The 22437-nt window shown below is 36.2% G+C and overlaps 1 protein-coding gene across 11 annotated transcripts in view; it reads left to right on the forward strand.

Moving 5' to 3' along the window:
- Positions 1-22437, forward strand: part of MYCBP2 (MYC binding protein 2) — a 272923-nt gene that overhangs the window by 167084 nt on the left and 83402 nt on the right. For all 11 annotated transcript variants that reach the window (XM_067713398.1, XM_067713403.1, XM_067713399.1 and 8 more), the window contains 5 exons: positions 6814-6986; positions 8416-8560; positions 12833-13048; positions 18072-18127; positions 21389-21504. In XM_067713398.1, coding sequence (XP_067569499.1) covers positions 6814-6986; positions 8416-8560; positions 12833-13048; positions 18072-18127; positions 21389-21504 — 706 coding nt within the window. The remainder of the gene's footprint in view (positions 1-6813; positions 6987-8415; positions 8561-12832; positions 13049-18071; positions 18128-21388; positions 21505-22437) is intronic.

Raw genomic sequence — 22437 nt, forward strand, 5'->3', positions numbered from 1 at the left:
ATTACACTTTGAGGTTAGTATTTTCTCTTGTATCTTACAATTATAATAACTTCAGTTCAGAGACGTTTTGTGATTTATCTAAGAATTCAGCTAACTGGGAGATAAAGTCTAATATCCAGGTCTTCTAATATCAATACTTAGAGTTAGTGGTTTACATTTTATTTATTTTCTGAAATGAATCGATCACAGCAGTAATAATAAAAACAAACATTTATTTGATCTTAACTTTATCACTTACTATTCCAAACACTTTTCATATTTTTAACTTAGTCCTCACAACAACCCTATGAATTAGAGACTCGTATTTACAGGTAAGGGAACTGAGGCACAGAGAACTTAAGTGGCCCAGAATCACACAGCTAGTAAGCAGCTGGGCTAGAATTTGACCTCTAGCCGTTTGGTGACAAAGTCCATGATCTTGATCACTGTGCTCTAATCATAGGGAGTCATGGTGTCCTCAATAATGTTAAGAAACGTCTGTGTCTTAAAAACCCACCAGCTTTTGTTTTTTTTTTCTTTTAAAAAAGTTAAATCTCTGTATTTTAAGATACAAAAAATAAAAATTAATTTAAAAAATATTTAATAAACATACTATGTGTCAGGTAACATTCTAGCTAAGGAAAACCATCAAGTACCTCATATTATCATTACAGGGATTATTACGGCTTATAGAATGTCATTTAGGCCAGATATAAAGAGGTCTTTATTGTACCCCTGTAAAGAGAAAAGTGATTTCCCAAAGTACCCACCGTTTTGGCATGTAAGGTCATCACTGTGATGGTCTAACACTTACTGCTTGTTAGGCAGATGGTGGGCATTTAAATGTGTTATTTAATTTAAATTTTATAATAACCACAGAAGAGATATCATTTGATCACCAGTTTATACATTTCACTGATTCAGGAATGGTCAGTAACTTGTTAGCTCGAGAGCACACAGCAATAGCTTGTCCAGAGTCCGGATTTGACCTCAAGTCTGTTTGACTTTAAAGATTACGACTTTGAAATTGCATGGCTTATAGAATGCACAAGTTACTTGTGGTAGAAATTGATAGAAATGGAAATATAATCCTTCTCTATGAAAACTATTATGTTTTGAAATTTATTATATGGTCATTAAAAATTTTTCTAGAGTTTTAGCCCTTAAAGCAAGTCTTTCCAAAATATAAGGCTTGCTTCTCATATAGGTGAGAACTAAAATTTCAGTTTTATCTGCCTTTTTTTCTTAACTTTAATAAGGCTTACACAGGCTAATGCAGTGTATGTGCAGCCACAGTCAGACTTCCATCTACTTTTTGCCAAAGTCAAGACCTTGGTACCCACCTGCCCAAGAGAACAAACACAACGTACCCAGGATAGCTACCAGTAATGGAGACACAAAAAGAGGGAGACCTTTACAGCTGTCTTCGAAAGGGAGCCCTGGCCCTGGCAAAGAGGGACGTGGCACATGTAGAAAGCTAGAATGGGAGGAGATGCACCATTGCATCTAGCATGCAGATCTCTGATAAATCATTTCTTTTTTGAGGGAAGAAAGACACTGGAAATAGTATCCCAAGTTTTTCCCTCCTGAAAGTTTTCTACTTTATAGGCTAAAGGAGCACTGGGGCATGGGAAGAAAATTATTTCCCCAAAAAGGCCTGTCTAAAATTGGGTGCAAATACAAAAAAATTCATGAAATTAAAGTTTTATATTTTAAAATATACAAATGTCAGATAGCCTTATCCACCAGAGGGCAGACAGCAGAATCAAGAAGAACTACAGTCCTGCACCTGTGGAATGAAAACCACATTCACAGAAAGATAGACAAAATGTAAAGGCAGAGGGCTATGTACCAGATGAAGGAACAAGATGAAACCCCAGAAAAACAACTAAATGAAGTGGAGATAGGAAACCTTCCAGAAAAAGAATTCAGAATAACGATAGTGAAGATGATCGAGCACCTCGGAAAAAGAATGGAGGCAAAGATCGAAAAGATGCAAGAAATGTTTAACAAAGACCCAGAAGAATTAAAGAACAAACAAATGGAGATGAACAATACAATAACTGAAATGAAAACTACACTAGAAGGAATCAGTAGCAGAATAACTGAGTCAGAAAAACAGATAAGTGACCTGGAAGACGGAATGGTGGAATTGACTGTCACGGCACAGAATAAAGAAAAAAGAATGAAAAGAAATGAAGACAGCCTAAGAGACCTCTGGGACAACATTAAATGCACCAGCATTCGCATTATAGGGGTCCCAGAAGGAGGAGAGAGAAAGGACCTGAGGAAATATTTGAAGAGATTATAGTTGAAAGCTTCCCTAACATAGTAAAGGAAATAGCCACCCAAGTCCAGGAAGCACAGAGAGTTCCAGGTAGGATAAACCCAAGGAGGAGCATGCCAAGAAACACAGTAATCAAATTGACAAATATTAAAGGCAAAGAAAAATTATTAAAAGCAATAAGAAAAAAACAACAAATAACATACAAGGGAACTCCCATAAGGTTAACAGCTGATTTCTCAGCAGAAACTCTACAAGACAGAAGGGAGTGACACGATATATTTAAAGTGATGAAAGGGAAGAACCCACAACCAAGATTACTCTGTCCAGCAAGGATCTCATTCAGATTCAATGGAGAAATCAAAAGCTTTACAGACGAGCAAAAGCTAAGAGAATTCAGCACCACGAAACCAGCTCTACAACAAATGCTACAGGAACTTCTCTAAGTGGGAAACACAAGAGAAGGAAAGGAATTACAAAAAAAACCCCAAAACAATTAAGAAAATGGTCATAGGAACATACATATCAATAATTACCTTAAATGTGAGTGGATTAAATGCTCTAAACAAAAGACACAGGCTTGCTGAATGGATACAAAAACAAGACCCATTTATATGCTGTCTACAAGAGACCCTCCTCAGACCTAGGGACACATACAGACTGAAAGTGAGGGGATAGAAAAAGATATTCCATGCAAATGGAAATCAAAAGAAAGCTGAAGGAGCAATGCTCATATCAGATAAAATAGACTTTAAAATAAAGAATGTTACAAGAGAAAAGGAAGGACACTACATAATGATCAAGGGATCAATCCAAGAAGAAGATGTAACAATTATAAATACATATGCACCCAACATAGGAGCACCTCAGTACATAAGGCAAATGCTAACAGCTGTAAAAGAGGAAAACGACAGTAACACAGTAATAGTGGGGACTCTAACAGCGCACTTAGACCAACGGACAGATCATCCAGGCAGAAAATTAATAAAACTCAAGCTTTAAATGACCCAGTAAACCAGATAGATTTAATTGATATTTACAGGACATTCCATCCAAAAACAACAGGTTACACTTCCTTCTCAAGGGCACACAGAACATTCTCCAGGACAGATTACATCTTGGGTCACAAATCAAGCCTTGGTAAATTTAAGAAAATTGAAATCCTATCAACCATCTTTTCCGACCACAACACTATGAGATTAGAAATCAGTTACAGGGAAAAAAACGTAAAAAACACAAACACATGGAGGCTAAACAATACATTACTAAATAACCAAGAGATCACTGAAGAAATCAAATGACAATGAAAACATGATGATCCAAAACCTATGGGATGCAGCAAAAGCAGGTCTAAGAGGGAAGTTTATCGCAATACACTTCTACCTCAAGAAACAAGAAAAATCTCAAATAAACAATCTAACCTTATACCTAAAGGAACTAGGGAAAGAAGAGCAAACAAAACCCAAAGTTAGTAGAAGGAAAGAAATCATAAAGATCAGAGCAGAAATAAATGAAATAGAAACAAAGAAAACAGTAGCAAAGATCAATAAAACTAAAAGCTGGTTCTTTGAGAAGGTAAACAAAACTGATAAACCTTTAGCCACACTCATCAAGAAAAAGAGGGAGAGGACTCAAATCAATAAAATTAGAAGTGAAAAAGGAGAAGTCACAACGGACACCACAGGAATACAAAGCATCATAAGAGACTACTACAGGCAACTCTATGCCAATAAAATGGACAACCTGGAAGAAATGGACAATTTCTTAGAAAAGTATAAATTTCCAAGAATGAACCAGGAAGAAATAGAAAATATGAACAGACCAATCACAAGTAATGAAATTGAAACTGGGATTAAAAATTTTACTACCAACAAAAGTCCAGGACCAGGTGGCTTCACAGGTGAATTCCATCAAACATTTAGAGAAGAACTAACAGCCATCCTTCTCAAACTCTTCCAAAAATTTCAGAGGAAGGAGTGCTCCCGAACTCATTCTACCATCACCCTGATAACAAAACCAGACAAAGGTACTTCAAAAAAAGAAAATAACAGACCAATATCACTGATGAATACAGATGCAAAAAACCTCGACAAAATACTAGCAGATAGAATCCAACAACACATTAAAAGGATCATACACCATGATCAAGTGGGATTTATCCCAGCGATGCAAGAATTCTTCAATATGCACAAATCAATCAATGTGATACACCATAGTCACAAATTGAAGGATAAAAACCATATGATCATCTCAATAGATGCAGAAAAATCTTTTGACAAAATTCAACACCAATTTATGGTGAAAACTCTGCAGAAAGTGGGTATAGAGGGAAGCTACCTCAACATAATAAAGGCCATATACAGCCAACCCACAGCAACCATCATTCTCAATGGTGAAAAACTGAAAGCATTTCCTCTAAGATCAGGAACAAGACAAGGATGTCCACTGTTGCCACTATTATTCAACATAGTTTTGGAAGTCCTAGCCATGGCAATCAGAGAAGAAAAATAAATGAAAGGAATAAAAACTGGAATAAAAGAAGTAAAACTGTCACTGTTTGCAGATGACATGATACTGTACGTAGAGAATCCTAAAGATGCCACCAGAAAACTACTAGAGCTAATCAATGAATTTGGTAAAGTTCCAGGATACAAAATTAGTGCACAGAGTTCTCTTGCATTCCTATACACTAAGAACAAAAGATCAGAAAGGGAAATTAAGGAAACAATCCCGTTCACCATTGCAACAAAAAGAATTAAATACCTAGGAATAAACATACCTAAGGAAGTAAAAGACCTGTGCTCAGAAAACTACAAGATACTGATGAAAGAAATCAAAGGTGACACAAACAGATGGAGAGATATACCATGTTCTTGGATTGGAAGAATCAACATTGTGAAAATGACTATACTACCCAAAGCAATCTACAGGTTCAGTGCAATCCGTGTCAAATTACCAATGGCATTTTTTACAGAACTAGAACAAAAAAATCTTCAAATTTGTATGGAGACACAAAATACCCTGAATAGCCAAAGCAATCTTGAGGGAAAAAAACTCAGCTGTAGGAATCAGACTCCCTGACTTCAGACTATACTACAAAGCTGCAGTAATCAAGACAGTATGGTACTGGCACAAAAAACAGAAATCTAGATCAATGGAGCAGGATAGAAAGCCCAGAGATAAACCCACGCACCTATGGCCAACTAATCTTGAGAAAGGAGGCAAGGATATACAATGGAGAAAAGACAGTCTCTTCAATAAGTGGTGCTGGGAAAACTGGACAGCTACATGTAAAAGAATGAAATTAGAACACTCCCTAACACCATACACAAAAATAAACTAAAGATGGATTAAAGAATTAAATATAAGACCATAGGAAGAACACTCTTTGCCATAAATCACAGCAAGATCTCTTTAGACCCACCTCCTAGAGTAATGGAAATAAAAACAAAAATAAACAAATGGGACCTAATGAAACTTAAAAGCTCTTTCACAGCAAAGGAAACTATAAACAAGACGAAAAGACAACCCTTAGAATGGGAGAAAATATTTGCAAACGAATCAACAAAGGATTAATCTCCAAAATATATAAACAGCTCATGCAGCTCAATATTAAAAAAAAAAAAAAAAAGCCAATCCAAAAACAGGCAGAAGACCTAAACAGACATTTCTCCAAAGAAGACAAACAGATGACCAAGAGTCACATGAAAAGCTGCTCAACATCACTAATTATTAGAGAAATGCAAATCAAAACTACAGTGAGGTATCACCTCACACCGGTTAGAGTGGGCATCATCAGACAATCTGCAAACAGCAAATGCTCTCGGGTATGGAGAAAAGGGAACCCTCCTGCACTGTTGGTGGGAATGTATATTGATACAGCCACTATGGAGAACAGTATGGAGGTTCCTTAAAAAACTAAAAATAGAATTACCATATGACCCAGCAATCCCACTACTGGGCATATACGCAGAGAAAACCATAATTCAAAAAGACACGTGCACCCCAGTGTTCATTGCAGCACTATTTACAATAACCAGGTCATGGAAGCAACCTAAATGCCCATTGACAGATGAATGGATAAAGAAAATGTGGTACTTATATACAGTGGAGTATTAGCCATAAAAAGGAACGAAATTGGATCATTTGTAGAGACATGGATGGACCTAGAGACTGTCATACAGAGTGAAGTAAGTCAGAAAGAGAAAAACAAATATCGTGTATTAACACATATATGTGGAATCTAGAAAAATGGTACAGATGAACCAGCCTGCAAGGCAGAATTAGAGACACAGAAGAAACGTATGGACACCAAGCGAGGAAAGCGGGGTTGTGGGGAGGTGGTGGTGGTATGAATTGGGAGATTGGGATTGATGTATATACACTAACATGTATAAAATAGATAACTAGTAAGAACCTGCTGTATAAAAAATAAAATTCGAAAAAAAGTCTGTTATATGATACAAGAATATATATATATATATATATATATAAAATAAATTAAAAAAATAAACAAAATGTTTATACAAATGTTCTCTTTTACCCAACAGGTGTGCAAAACCCATTCTGGTATTCTTGGAAAGGGTTTAGCACTTTCTCATTCACCAACTATATTGGAGGCACTAGAAGGAAATTTACCACTTCAAATTCAAAGCAATGAACAGTCCTTTCTGGATGATTTTATTGCTTGTGTCCCAGGATCAAGTGGTGGAAGGCTTGCGAGGTAATGTATATTAAGTACTACAATGACTTCCTTTCAGGGCTTGCCTCAGTCTTCATTTCTGAAGAGAAATGAGAGGGGAGTCGTTAGGATGTTACAGTGCTGCCTAAGATAATCTAGTTTATGTGTTTTGGACTTGCCGAAGTATAAAATGGTAGTTAATATTTCAAAGTATTTTAAAAATATATAATAGTTGTTAAAAATATGTAGAACACCAGGTAAAATTGAGAAGTCTGTGTACTTGATGGTAGTATTTAATATCTGTACTAAACTCCTAAGTCTATCCCTATATTTATTTTAATATGAGTTTTTTCCAAATCTACAATTAATGCAAATATAAATTTAGAATTTAAATTAAATCATTTGAGGTTATGGAGTTCTCATTTATTTTGTTGCTGTCTGCTTTTTTGTGATGATGAAAACAAATATGCTGACTTGTGATTTTACTAGTAAATATAGAAATCTGACTTCTTTCTGGCTTTAATTTTAAAACTACAGAGATTACTCTTTAGTTTTTAAAAACCAAAATGGTGATTGGAGAAGAATAGAAAATCTTTTAAGTCAGCCTCCGTGCTATCTTTATGGACTTTTTATGTAATGCATGGCAGAATTACTCATTACTCATCTCACAGGACAACTTGAATGTAGATCATGGATATGATGATCATGAATTCAGGCATGGATATCACAAAGTACAGAAAATAGGCCAAATTTACATGGAAGAGAGGGTAGTAAGGGAAGGTAGTTAAGAAATTGTGTAAAGAGAAGCAGCCGCATAGCACAGGGAGATCAGCTCGGTGCTTTGTGACCACCTAGAGGGGTGGGATAAGGAGGGTGGGAGGGAGACACAAGAGGGAGGGGATATGGGGATGTATGTATACGTATAGCTGATTCACTTTGTTGTACAGCAGAAACTAACACACCACTGTAAAGCAGTTATACTCCAATAAAGATGTTAAAAAAAAAAAGAGAGAAGATAGACAACATATCTTTAACCTGCTTGCTCTCCAGCCAGCAGAATGTCACTTCTGTCCCTGCTTTGACAGACACCCTGCTCTTTTCCAGGCTTTCAGTTTGGCAAATTCAGCAGGCCTCCCTTAAAGAGTGTATTTGGGACTTCAAAGTATATGCAACTTAAATTCATTTTCTTGCTTATTTTAAATCAGCTATAGTTAAAATTTCAAATTTCCTGATTTTAAAATTATTTCTATTTTATTTGTAATCATCAGAAATCTTATATGCTTCAGCATATTTTTTAATGAATTTGTCATTAACTATTTCCAAGGGATACACTTGTGGTCATTATCACTGAATCAGAAATGAAGATACCATTTTAGCGTTTTGTTTGATACAAGTTTTATTCATTTGGCTTAGTTTCATGTTAATCATTGAAGATGTTGATGAATGTTTGGTTTTTTTCATTTACTGCTAGGTGGCTTCAGCCAGATTCCTATGCTGATCCTCAGAAAACATCTTTGATTCTGAATAAGGATGATATTCGTTGTGGTTGGCCTACCACCATCACTGTTCAAACAAAAGACCAGTATGGGGATGTGGTACACGTTCCCAACATGAAGGTAATTATATTGGGATTGTATTAGACAACTATGTACTGACTGTTGTAACTAATAAAATTTTAGAAATGGCAAGTGCTTAGAGTCCACATGCAGTACCCTCTTTAGATATACGTAATGAAGGAAGCCAAAAAATTGTTTAAATGGCTTGTTTATATTAATCAGTACTCAGCTTTCCAAGGTATCTATTTTTTGGTTTGTTTTTTTACATTTTGCTAGGTGCTGTGGTGATTCCAAGGAAGGATAAGAAAGTGTCCGTACAAAGAGTGCTAAGCACACAGAGGGAAGGCCATTAATACATAAGTGACTGAATAAATCAATGAAAGAATACATTTTAAAATTTTGTACCTATCTTTTAAAAGACTCAAATACATTTTACATTTGGTACTGTTGAAACAAGCTTTAAAATATAATATTGATACTTATACATAAATTTGGATTGTAAAAGAATGAGGATTGGAACTAGTCATGTGCTATATTGAAGGATATAGTTCTTTGGATACCTTTTCCCTGAAACATGAATTAATAATGACATTTCAGAGCATATTGTAATGCATGATATTAAGTCGTTTGTGATATAATCTATTAATTAAATATCTTATTTTAAACTTTTATTATATTTCTGAAAATAGTCAATATTGAACGAAAATTTGTATAGGCAATCCCTAGCCGCCCCTGCCCCCCAAAGTTGTATTACAAAGTGATTTGGTTGTTTGGAACTTAGAGTTGATTAAGCCACAAAATCTTTTTTACTCACAGAGCAGCTGATTTTACCTCAATATTACTTTTTTTTTTTAAGACTTTCTTGATGTGGACCATTTCTTTTTTTCTTCTTTTTTTTAAAAATAAATAAATTTATTTATTTATGGCTGCATTGGGTCTTCGTTGTTGCACGCGGGCTTTCTCTAGTTGCAGCCAGCGGGGGCGACTCTTCACTGCAGTGTGCGAGCTTCTCATCACAGTGGTTTCTCTTGTTTCAGAGCATGGGCTCTAGTGCTTGGGCTTCAGTAGTTGTGTCACATGGGCTTAGTTGCTCTGCAGCATGTGGGATCTTCCCAGGCCAGGACTCGAACCCATGTCCCCTGCATTGGCAGGCAGATTCTTAACCACTGCACCACCAGGGAAGTCCCAGAACTATTTCAACTACTTGATTTATACCATGAAGAAGCACAGTGCCACTGGAGCCTCTAACTTGACTCACAGTAAAAAAAGACACGAGACATATAGTTCACATGTCTTAAGACCAGTAAGTAAAACTGTATGGAAAAGTATTTGACCCTGATACTAAACAAAAATCAGGCTCTTCACCAGTGGCTTTCAAAGTTTTGGCCATGACCCCCAGCAAGGATTTGCATTATGACCCAAACGTACATATATAGGGTGGAAGAGTATGTACTCTTAGTTACATACAATATATATAATACACATTCATACAGTATGCTGCACTCTTATATTTTCCCTTATATCTTACTTTTTAAAGGAAGATCACACCCCATCAAAGTGATTTCAGGCCCGCTAAGAATTACTCTTTAGAATGCAAAAAGCATCACAGATTATAAGAAAAAAATTGAACAGAGAAAAAAGTAATTCTGAAAGTGATACAAAAAATCACTCCACTCAAGGACAGAGTTTTGATCACAATACAATATACATTAATATATTAAGGGGTTTGTATATTCACTGATGAATTTCTCACTTAAGTGTATGTAGTGAGTTGTTAAATCCAGTCTTTGAGCCCACAGTAAGTTCCTTATTCATGTGACTATGTTGTAGTTACCATTTTCCAGGTAGGCATAACATTTCATTTCTTTTTAATGTTTATACTGTTATGCCTATAGTGTATCTTCAGCTGTATTTTCCTGTGTTTCCACCTTGCTTTGTTGTCTCTTACTCCATTCTGGTACCTGGGTTGTTTACATCTTACATTTCAGAGTCAGACTTTATGCTTTATCTTTTGTTCTCCTCTTTGGGTTCTTTTTTTTTGCGGTACGCAGTCCTCTCACTGTTGTGGCCTCTCCCATTGCTGAGCACAGGCTCGAGACGCGCAGGCTCAGCAGCCATGGCTCACGGGCCCAGCCGCTCCGCGGCATGTGGGATCCTCCCAGACCGGGGCACAAACCCATGTCCCCTGCATCGGCAGGCAGACTCTCAACCACTGCGCCACCAGGGAAGCCCTTTGGGTTCTTGTTTTAGCCACATGATCTGTCTTTCTTTACTTCCTCTTTTTTTTTTTTTTTTCCTACATATTTTGCTTCTTGAGGGCGAGAAGCCCTAAATCTCTTACTCAGTATGCTCAAGTTCATATCAGATTTATGTCTAATTTAGAAACCGTATCTAGGAAACTCCAGTAAATACTATTTAGGAAAAGTGATTTGCATACCTCTTGATGTTTAATTTATTATATCACATTATCATATTAGCTGAAAACAAAATTAGTTCAATCTGTTTTGTTTTCAGCCTGATAGCACATGAAGTTTTAGGAGCATTTTAGACTTCTCAGAAACTGTTGAAGTATCCTTATGTAGTAATAACCAATTATTTGGAACAAAGAAGTTGGTTTGCAGGTAATATTTCAGTGAGATCCAGAATCCTTTTTAAAGCAGCAAGTGTTATTGGGTTTTTTTTTAACTTACAAAATGATTATTCCAAGGAAATCTTATTTAATGAAAAGAGAAACTTGTGTAGGAAATAAAAGAATAACAAATTTTACAAAGAAGTACAGTTTATGAAAGAAAGCAGAATGGTTATCATTTTATATCTCAGTACTCCTAGAGTATGAAATTATTCAGTGATTTACTTCAAGGTTCGTAGAACATAGGCAGATGTACTTCTGCTGTTAATTTACTTAGGGTAAATATAGTTGTTTAAAGAAAGATTAAATCAAAGTAGTACGTATAAAAATAGTGGCTATAATTTAAAATCAAACGTCTTAGAATTTGGAAGTGTTTGCTTTTTTTTCCTTTTTATTACATTTAAGTTTAAAACTTTTAATGGTGGCAATGTATATGAGCTGAAGAATTTTACCGTGTATCTTTAAACTTATGTGTTTTAAATGTAAGATGGGTTTTTAATATTTTCAGAGCATTATATCAACCCAAATACTGATTTCTCATAACCCCAACTAAAGATTGTGGTTATTTAATGGAATGTATTTGCTAGCTACACTTAACTTTATATATAGACACTAAGAGTCTCAAACTACTGACTCCCTAGAATGGCATTAATAAGAATAATACACGTTAAAGACATTCCACATTTCTGGGGTGTCTCTCAATTACTTAAGTAATATTGTCACTTTCTTTTATGCAAACCTTTCTATTTCTGTGAAGAGCTTGATGTTGAATTAGCTGTTCTTGCCAACCACAAAAGTAGTGTCTGAAAAGAACAGAAGAAATTTTGGGTGACTCTCAGAATGATAAAGAGCTAAAGTGGTATTTAAATTGTTTGTAACTTTGTGGTTGCCTAGGGATTGAGTGTATTTTGCCAATGCATAAACAAATAAATAACAATAAAATGTTTTGTTATAATTCCTGGAAAGTATTTCTGAATATTGTTTATGAGACAATTTATACTTTCAGTGTTTTAAAATGCCTTAGGAAGTCTGTTCTTTGCATCTCTACAGTAAAGTATAGATAAAAGATATCCCCATATTATTGTTGAAGAAGCTGAGTTGGAAAGTTTAATTATCGATAGGTTGCTTAGCTCTAATAGTTTGTGTTGGTGACAAAACTATCTAATAGTACTCTTTTTGCAGAGTAAATAAACATCTTTAAGTTTTAGGTATAAGATTTGTTTTATTAGCTGTTAATTTCTAAGATACCTATCAATGGAGTACTTTTTCTTCTGCAAAACAGTATGGCTAAAATTGAGATCAGTGCTTTAAAATATGTGAAGATTGCTGGCAAGTATTTATACCTGAATTACTGGATAAAATAATTTAATGTTAGTCCCTGCAAGAATGCAGATTCGTTTGACTCTCCTTTCCTGGACTTTATTAATGGCGGCCTTTGTTTTTATTTTGTGTTTTGATATTTTTTATTATTTATTCCCAAAAACAAGGCCTCTCTTTTACACTGTGTCCAGGATCCCTATTGAGGTGGAACCATCTTGATCATTCTGGCAATGTTAAATAATCTTTGAAAGGAATGCCCAAGAGGGACTAGTGGTAACAAAATGTATAGAATTGTGAGTTTATAATTGTGTAAATTGCTTCTTTTGATGTGTTACGGACAATTATATAATAATAACATTTGGTTTTTATAATATCATGGTTAGGTGGAAGTGAAAGCCGTTCCTGTTTCTCAGAAAAAAACATCTTTACAACAAGAGCAAGTAAAGAAACCTCAAAGGATTCCTGGCAGTCCTGCAGTAACAACTGTACCTTCTAATACTGACATGACTTTTGGTGGGCTGGCATCACCAAAGCTGGATGTTTCATATGAACCAATGATAGTGAAGGAGGCTCGATATATTGCCATAACAATGATGAAGGTAATTTGTTTTACTTATCAGAAAAATTTTATTTTTTCACCATTCATTCATTTAACAGACATTTCAGTGATTCAAACTCAGATACAAATCACAGGTCTAGAGAGTTGTTGACAGATGTCAAACTTGCAATGTGTTTTTAAGGATAATGTTATTTTCCTACAAAGAGGATTTTCATTTGTTCTTGGCAGAAGTCTAGAGAGGTTTCCAGTTGTAGATCAAGTTAATTCAATCAGAGATTGAGATGTTTGGAAACTGGATTTCATTTCCTGCAAACGTACTTGTCTATTTTCAATTTACCAGTACTCCTAGGACATAGCCCTTCAGGGATTCAGAGTTTACCTAGGTCCCCTTTAACTTTGGGTTCTTCCAAATGCCAGGCTCATCTCTTTGGGTTTCTTACTTCTTTAGGCTTTTTACCTCTTTGGTGCCTTTAGACAGATTTAAAAAAAAAATTTTTTTTTTGTCCAGCTTTTTTAGTTATCTTTAGAGGCAATGTTAGTCTAAATTATCAAGATGGTTGTTACTTGAAATAGAAATTAGGAATTATGCTATTTTCAGAGAGCAGTGGTGAGCCATTGAAGGCTTTCAGTTGGAGGAATGGCATGATTAGATTTGTGTTTTATAAAGATCATGGTGGAATATGGAGAATGTAGTTGGGAGGATAATCAAGAGACATGGTTTGGTTTAAGTCTCTTTAGGAGACTGTTGACTTAATCTGGTGAGATATACTGATCCCTTGGACTAGAGAGTTGTCAATTAGGGTAGACTCAAGAGATATTTAGGATAGATTAAGACTTAGTGGCTAATGGATATGGGGTAAAGAGAAAGGTAGGAAATAAAAAATGGAGTTCACACTTTGAGCTTGAGTAGTGAGATTGATAATGTTGGAGAAGGGGCAGATTTTGCTTGAGGAAGATAAGAGGTCCAGCTTTTGATGTGATAAGTTTTAGATATCTCTGAAATATCCATGTGAGGATATATAAAAAGAAGTTGGAACTACAAACCTGAAGTGATCAGTCTTACCTCAAGAAATGAATTGGAGAATCATCAGTACTTGTATTACTCATGAAATTATGGGAACAGATGATCTCTATCTAACGTGGTGAGAGGAGAGGGAAGTTCCAGGACCGGGTCCTGAGGAACATCAATATCAGTGATTCTCAAACATTTGTCCACATCAGAATCATCTGGAGCTCTTATTTATTTATTTTTCTTTTTAAAATAAATTTATTTTTGTCTGCATTGGGTCTTCATTGCTGTGCACGGGCTTTCTCTAGTTGCGGCGAGCCAGGGCTACTCTTCATTGTGATGCGTGGGCTTCTCATTACAGTGGCTTCTCTTGTTGCGGAGCACGAGCTCTAGGCACGCAGGCTTCAGTAGTTGTGGCACGTGGGCTCAGTAGTTGTGACTCGTGGGCTCTAGAGCACAGGCTCAGTAGTTGTGGTGCATGGGCTTAGTTGCTCCACGGCATGTGGGGTCTTCTCACACCAGGGCTCGAACCCATGTCCCCGGCATTGGCAGGCGGATTCTTAACCACTGCGCTGCCAGGGAAACCCCGTGGAGCACTTATTTAAAACGGAGATATTCCTACCATCCAAAGATTTAGATTCAGTAGGTCTGAAAAGAGGTTCCAAAATTCACGTATAAAACAAATATGCAGAATGATTCAGGTTCAAAAGCTATACTTTGAGAAATATTGATTTACAAGACAGATAAATTAAAAAGAAATGAAAATGGAAACAACATTGGCGAGAATACTAGCCAAAGGGCTAGTACAAAGTAGGACACCAGCTCTTACCTTTGCCACTTTTCCCCCCATGTTGCATATGGCAACTCCTTTCATCCTCATAACAACCCTATAAATGACTATTTCTTATTCCCATGTTACACATGTGGAAACTGAAGCACAGAGAGGTTGAATAACTTGCCCAAGGGCACACAATGACAGAGAGTCTGATTCCAGATTTGATTTTCCTACTTCCCCCAACTACCTTATGCCATGTCCTGAAAGTCACAGAAAGCTGTTTAAGACGGGTTAACAATGTTAGGCTGCAGAGTGAAGTCTTGAAAGGATCTAGCAGTGATCAGTGATCTTGGCAGGAGCAGCTTTAGAGACATAGTCAGTTGATTAATTTGTAGATGAAGAAGAAGTGAAGATAGCTAAAGACAAAACGAATGTAGGTAAGTCTTTCAAGGTGTTTGGTTATAAAAAGGAACAGAGGAAATGGGATTGAGTGAAGGCTTTACAGTCTGAGACTGAATATAGAAAGACATGTTTTAATACTGAAGAGGAGACGATTGAGAAGAAGGGAACAATGTAGATACTCCAAGAGATAATAATAGTATCTGTTGCTCAGGTGGAGGGATTGGCTGTACATAGGAGGAGTATTGCATCTTTCACTGTACCAGGAGAGGGAGAAGAAAAGAATTAATACAATTGCTAATAAATTTGTAGGTTGTGCAGCAAAGAATTATTTATGATAGCAATTATATGTTTTAGATTGGAGATTGGAGTGATTAATCTTAGGGTCAAGATTTTGAAACAAAGGGAAAAAATGAAATAGTCATTGTAGAGAACGGAGAGAAACTGATCAGAAAAGACTTATCAGACATCCTTGGAGAATCAGTTGAATTGAAGATCCTGTATTAACAGTGCAGCATGAGTCTTATGAACGCGAATAAGATAATCATTTGGATTGAGTCGGCATGGACCTTGTGCCAGATAGTTCAACAAAAGAGCAGTGACTGAGAAGGAAGTTGAGCATATGGTGGTTAAAGAAAAGACAGCGGAACCCAGCTGGTTTGGAAGGGAAAATAAAAGTGGATTCAGAGAGAGAAATTTAAGGAGGTGAGAAGGACTAGAAATCTAAGAATAGATATGGTAGGAGTTATAGAGGCAGAGAATGGAGCAGGCCATTTTATTTTGGTATCAGAGATTGAACAGTTCTGAGTAACATCACAGGTCTGTGACTTTTAGTCCGAGTGGCTGAAACAAAGTTGAAGTTGAGATTATTGAGGTTGAAGAAATAAAGGAACTGAAAAGCTAGAGTTTTGATGCGTTGTCCATGATTAAAGAATTTGAAGCTAAATATTCTCATTCATTTCAACTTTTTTTTAAGAGATTTAGTTTCTGGACTCCTTACCTCCCTAATTATTCTTTATGAACATACTTAGGTTTGTGTAATTTCTTTCGAAAATCTAGTTACCAGAACTGAATTCAGTATTTCAGGAATGTTCTGAGAGGCCCAGGTTAAGGCAGTTAACAGAATACCATTTCCAAACTGTCTCTTTGAGATATTAATTCACGTTCCAGGAAAGGGGATTCTCTTATATCAACCATTCACAGATACCGTGTGCTACCCAGTAGTGAACTAAATATGGTGGAGGATGTAAAAGTGAGATATGATCTATCCTTTCATTGTTAAATAGAATAATATGTATTTGAGGGAAATTGTTGGAGTAGAAAACCCATTGTACTGTGAATCTGGAAACTTGAGTTTTCCTGCTGTTAACACCGTTGTAATCTTGTTAGACTTACCCTGAAATTGCATTTTCCTCACTTGGAACTTTTTAGTAGGTGACAGAAGCTAGGTCATTTCTAAATCACTTTCATGAAAATAGCGAGGGTGGGGTGAAGGAAGGGGGCTTGTGAGTGGTGTGGGTGTGCTTCTCTTTGCTGTAAGTATAGTAGTAGTTAGAAATGAATGAGCAATTGGAGAACTTTACCTGAACCTTGAAAGGTTAATTTGGAATTGCTGCAGGAATATAAAAGTATTGGAAATAATGCGACAAGTTTCATGTACCTACAACCCATTTTTATCTTTACATTTCACCAAACTTTTTCAGATCTTTTTGTTATTTCTGTTAAGAAACAGATTGTTAACAGTACAATTGCAACCCTCTGTAAACCCTTCTCCCTGGACCCATTCCCATCCCTTCCCTAGAGGTAACCACTGTCCTGAAGGTAATTAATGGTTCTTCTTCCCCAGATACATTTTTTTGTATTTTACTGAGTACAAATTAATCTATAAGGAATATAGTATTTAGAATTTTGTGTCTTTTTCAGAAGTTTATAAAAATGGTATCATACGCACCCATCACTTTGCCAGTGTTTGTCCAACATTGTTTTTAAGGTTTAGTCATGTAGCTGTAGTGCATTCAGTTTATCTGCTTTGAAGTATTCCAGTGTATTACTGTTCCGTAATTTGTTCATTCCCCTACTGATGGGCATTTAGGTTGTTTCTAGTTTTTTTCACTACTGTAAATTGTATTGAAATAAACATCCTCGTATATGTCCCCTTTTGCACATGAGCGAGAGTTTTTCTAAGATATATATCTAGAAGTGGAACTGCTGGCTAGTAGGACATACCTGTCTTCAGCTATATTAAATAGTGCCAAAATTTATATGCCCATGAGCAATGTATCAAAATGCTAGGTACTTCATGTTCTCGCCAGCATTTGGTTCTTACCAGCACAACTTGATGACTGGGATAGGATCATCTTGTTGTTTTAATTTGCATTTTCTTGATCCGCAGTCTAGTTGAATAACTTTTCAAATGTTTATTGGCCTTTCAGATTTCCCTCTTCAGTGACTTGCCTTTACTCACTTTTCTTTTGTGTTGTTTCTGTCTTTTGTATTGATTTGTTCTGTATATATTATGGATTCATATCCCGTTAAGGTTAAATGAATTACGAATCCCCTTCTCCCAGGTGAAGGCTTAACTTTGCCATTTCTTTATAGTGTCATTGTTTTGGAGAAATTTAAAATTTTAATGTGCTCAAAACATACTATCTTTTTCTTCTTCTGAATTTGTTGATGTTTTATTTGTTACATCTATGTCTTTAACACACCTAGAATTTATTTTTGTAAATGGTGTGATGTAGGTAATTGAGTTTTTTCTTTTTCTCCTGTATGGATAACCAGTTGTCTCAGCCTCAGCACCACTTATTGAATGTTCTATCAGTGCGTTAGTTAAGAATGTTTCTAATGATTTTGTGATTCTTGCTCATCTCTTTCTTAAAGGTTTATGAAAATTACTCATTTGAAGAACTGCGTTTTGCATCACCGACTCCTAAGAGGTGAGGATCATTTTTTCAAAGCATAGCCAAAACATGTGTTGCCAACTGCTTATAATTAAGATCACCCTGTGTTCCAACCTTATTTTCTATAAATAAATATAGGATTTAAAAATTCCTGGTAGAGATTTTCTTTTTTTTTAACATCCTTATTGGAGTGTAATTGCTTTACAATGTTGTGTTAATTTCTGCTCTGTAACAAAGTGAATCAGCTATATGTATACATATATCCCCATATCCCCTGGTAGAGATTTACAACAGGTTTTATAATGTGTAGATTCACAGGTAGAATGTACTTATATTGAACTATAGCACTGCCAATATGTTACATAATACTAAGGTAATAAAGAAATAACTAGTAGCTAAAAGTATATAAATTGGCTTGTAAAACATTGGTTAGTTTGTTTTTTCTCTTTTTGTTTCCCTCTCTCCTTCACCTAATGAGTGGCAGAGCGATTTCAGTGTATGTTGTATTTGTATTTTCAGTTATGAAGTCCTTTATTTTTAAGCCCCTGGGTAATTCTTTTAACTCCAGATTGAAGCAGATTTTCTGAAACAGAGTTTTTGGCTTACTATTTTATTTGCTTGTTAGGAGAAATACTTTTTAAAACAGTTGCTTGGAAAAACTTATTAGATGGATTGTACTTTAGACAGACCACCTCCATAGAATTTAGAAAAAGCTCTGAAGTGAATCTGAAACAGCATAAGTACTTGTATTTATCATATATCAATGACTTATTAGAAATTAACAGGTTACTATGACTTTACTCTGGTACGTATGCAAAGTAGAGTTTTAATGCACAATCTAGAAAGTGTTCTGCCAAAATAGCGAAGTTTTGAGAATGTATCTTTGTCTAGGAATAGGGAAGTAGCATTTTGTCTCTGGCTTAGTTTTAATTACAAAATGTCCGTTCAGTGGAAGCATATGATTTTTGTAAACTAAATATGGACTCTGTAGGTTTATAGCATGTTAAATAAGAACAAATTAGCCATTTGCCAGTAAATAGGTTTTTCTATGCATTGGGCATTTTAAACTCAATTTTAAAAGTCTCTTGTCAAAGTGAATGCATTTATTATTTCAGCAAATAATATTAGGCATCTACTCTGTGGAAAGCACTGGGATATTTCTATGAACAAGATAGAGAAGGTGCTGGTTCTCATGGCAGATACATTCCTGTGGAGAAACAAACTATAAGTAAACTACATAGTAATAATAAATAAGGGTATTTGATAGAGAGTGATGGGGATGGGATAGGTCACCAAAGTATTGGATGACAGGGGAGGGCTGTTTGAGGAGGCGTTACTTGAGTGGAGAGCTAGATGGTAGTTGGTTGTGTAAAGATTTGGGGAAGTTCAATCTAGGAAGAGGAAATCTGGGGTAGATGGAGCTTGATGTCTTTGAGGAACAGAAAGTGGGGCTGGAGAATAGTGAGCAGGAAAGAAAATGGTGGAAGATGAGATCAGAGAACCAGGCGATTACATAGGGACTGGTAGGCTGTGTTAAGTTTGAGTTTTCTTGTAAGAAATTTATTTGGAGGGCTCTTAGCAGGAGAGTGATATAATCTGATTTATAGTTTTAAAAAGATCATTGTGGCTGCTCTCTGAAGAATGAAATTCAGGGGAGCAAGAGTGGGAATAGAGAGATGAGTTAGCGACTCTAAGGTGGCTTGGACTAGCGGTGGAAGGGCCTTAGCGGTGGAAGTGAAGAGGGGGTGGATGGATTCGGGATATACTTAGAAGGTGAAGCCAACAGCCTGCTGCTACAATGAAATGGGAGGTGAAGGAAAGAGAAGATCCAAGAGTGAATGTAAGTTTCTTCAGCTTCAGCAGCAGGATAGATTATCCAGCAGAAGAGGGGTTTGCCAAGATTGGCCGGCAGACCCAACCAGGCATGTCTTTGTAAAGTCATATTGGAACACAGCCTTTCTCATGAGCCTATGTATCGTCTGTGGCTGTTTTTACACTACAGTGACAGAGTTAAAAAGTTGTGACAAAGACTTCTTGGCGCAGTAGACTAAAATACCATTACAGAAAATGTTATTGACCCCTGGTATCATGATTTTTGTGAGGATCAAAAAGTCTGAGAAATGAGCAAGAGTGTTTTGTTTTGCTGGGTGCTGGGGTTAGGAGGAATAATAATCCTTCTTTGGGTATATTAAAATTGAGATGCCAAGACGCCTCTTAGTTATGCAAGTGGGGATATTTCCAGGGCAGCGGGAAATACCAGTTCGAAATTCAGGGGAGAAATAAATGTTTGAGTCATCTTTATACATATGGTATTTAAAACTGAGGAATGGATGACTGGTCAACTAGAGAGATGACACTGAAAGAAAAAAGATCTAGACCCAAATCCTGGGGCATTCCATAAGTTAAAGGGTGCTCAGAAAAGGGAGAGCCAACAAAACACTGAGAAAGAATGGCCGGTGAGGTACAAGAAAAACCAGAAAAATGTTGCAGAAGCAAAAAAAAAGTTTTTTCAAGAAAGGAGGAGTTGTCAGTTGTTATCAAATGCTACTGAGAGATTGCTGAGGATGAAGAAGCAATGATTGGATTTGGGGACGTGGTGGTCATTGGTGACTGTGACATGATCAATTGCAATGAAGTGTTGGGAGCAAAAGCCTAGTGAGGGTAATAAGCTTTGGAAGAGAATTGGAAATGAGGGAATGGAGAGTGATTGTAGGTAATCCTTTAGATAAGTTTTGCTGTAAATGGGAAAAAAGATATGAGACCATATTAGGGAAGGCTGTAATATCAAGGGGAGGTGTTTAAGATGGAAGATTCTGAGTTTGTTTGTATAGAAAGGAAAAAGAAATAGAAATGATCCAGGAAAAGTGGGAGAAATTGACGATGAATGAGAGACAATTGCATCACAGAAGTGCTGACGGAATGAAATTCACAGCACAAATGGAGTGGCTGGCTTTGGGCAAGACCCAGGACACTCCTTCCATTGTAACAGGAGGTAGAGAAAAATAGGTTTAATCTGATTGCAACTTTGAGGTTGTATCTGATTGCTTCTGTTTTTCACTGAAGAAAGTGATGAGGTCATGATCAGCTGAGAGTGAGGAAGAGTGGTGCTAGAGGTTTGAGGTGAGGAGGAAAAAGTAAATTCAATCATGGAGAGTAGGAAAACGTGCTATGACAGTAGGATTGCTATTCATTGTGATAATACAATCAGAAATTTTATGTTCGCTGATACATGTTAATGATGATGTCAGCTGTTTAACCAAAAGTAAATGTTGCAGTACCTATCTTATTTCCTTTCAGACCCAGTGAGAATATGCTGATTCGGGTCAATAACGATGGCACTTACTGTGCAAATTGGACTCCGGGGGCTATTGGACTCTACACCATTCATGTTACAATCGATGGCATTGAAATAGGTATTTTTTTTTTTTAAGTTGTGAGTTACTTAGTGCAAAGAACTAGAATCAAAATCCTCTTTCTGTTCTAGTTTGCCCTTTAACATGTATCACAGACATGGACAGATTTCATAACTTTTAGGGGGCGTCATATCCTCCTTTATAATGAGTACTTAATTCGTGCATTGTTAAGGTATGTTGTAATAATTTATGGGTCATTGTAGCCCTCATGATTCCTTCCCTGCATTCCCTGATGTGGCTGGTCAGGTTCGATCTCCTCCGTGCTGTGCTATAACCATATTCATGCCTCATCTCCCTACCCCGTGGTAGGTCTGTCTTTCCTTCCTGGCTGTGAGCAGACACCTCTTTCATCTTTGGATCTCCCAGTCTGGCTCAGTGCCTGGTGTATGATGGCTGCTCAATAAATACTTGCCGAAAATATGAATTTTTTTTACCTACCACTAACTTTGAAAAATATATTGCTTTTCCTTTGGGCATTAATCTTTCTCTTTTCTTTATTTTTAAACTATCCATATAATAGGACAATAGTAGGACAACAAAGCTCTAATAAGTGTTTATCAATATGAATTCCTATAACACTGTCTTTCCTAATGCTCCTCAAGCAGAAGGGTTCCTATGATCAGGCAGATTTAGAAAGCCCAATATATTGTAGTCTCATCTTAGACATTAATACAATTCATATTATCATATTTGGGATTCTAAGAAACCTTGAAATTAAGAAGCCTCTCTAAATTTGTTTAATCCTTATCTTGAGAACCTTACATGTAGGGAAGAGGAGACAGGTTAGAGATAAAAGGAATACTGATTAACATTCCACCAAAATACCCTTTGGGAAACTTTCAGTAGTTTGTTTTTACAGTGAAGATAAAGAGGTACTTTACATTGTTGTAACCATAGATGTATAGAATATACATTAATGTAACTATAGGATCA

This window comes from Pseudorca crassidens, chromosome 18 (genome assembly GCF_039906515.1).
Source record: "Pseudorca crassidens isolate mPseCra1 chromosome 18, mPseCra1.hap1, whole genome shotgun sequence".
NCBI classification, from domain to species: domain Eukaryota; kingdom Metazoa; phylum Chordata; class Mammalia; order Artiodactyla; family Delphinidae; genus Pseudorca; species Pseudorca crassidens.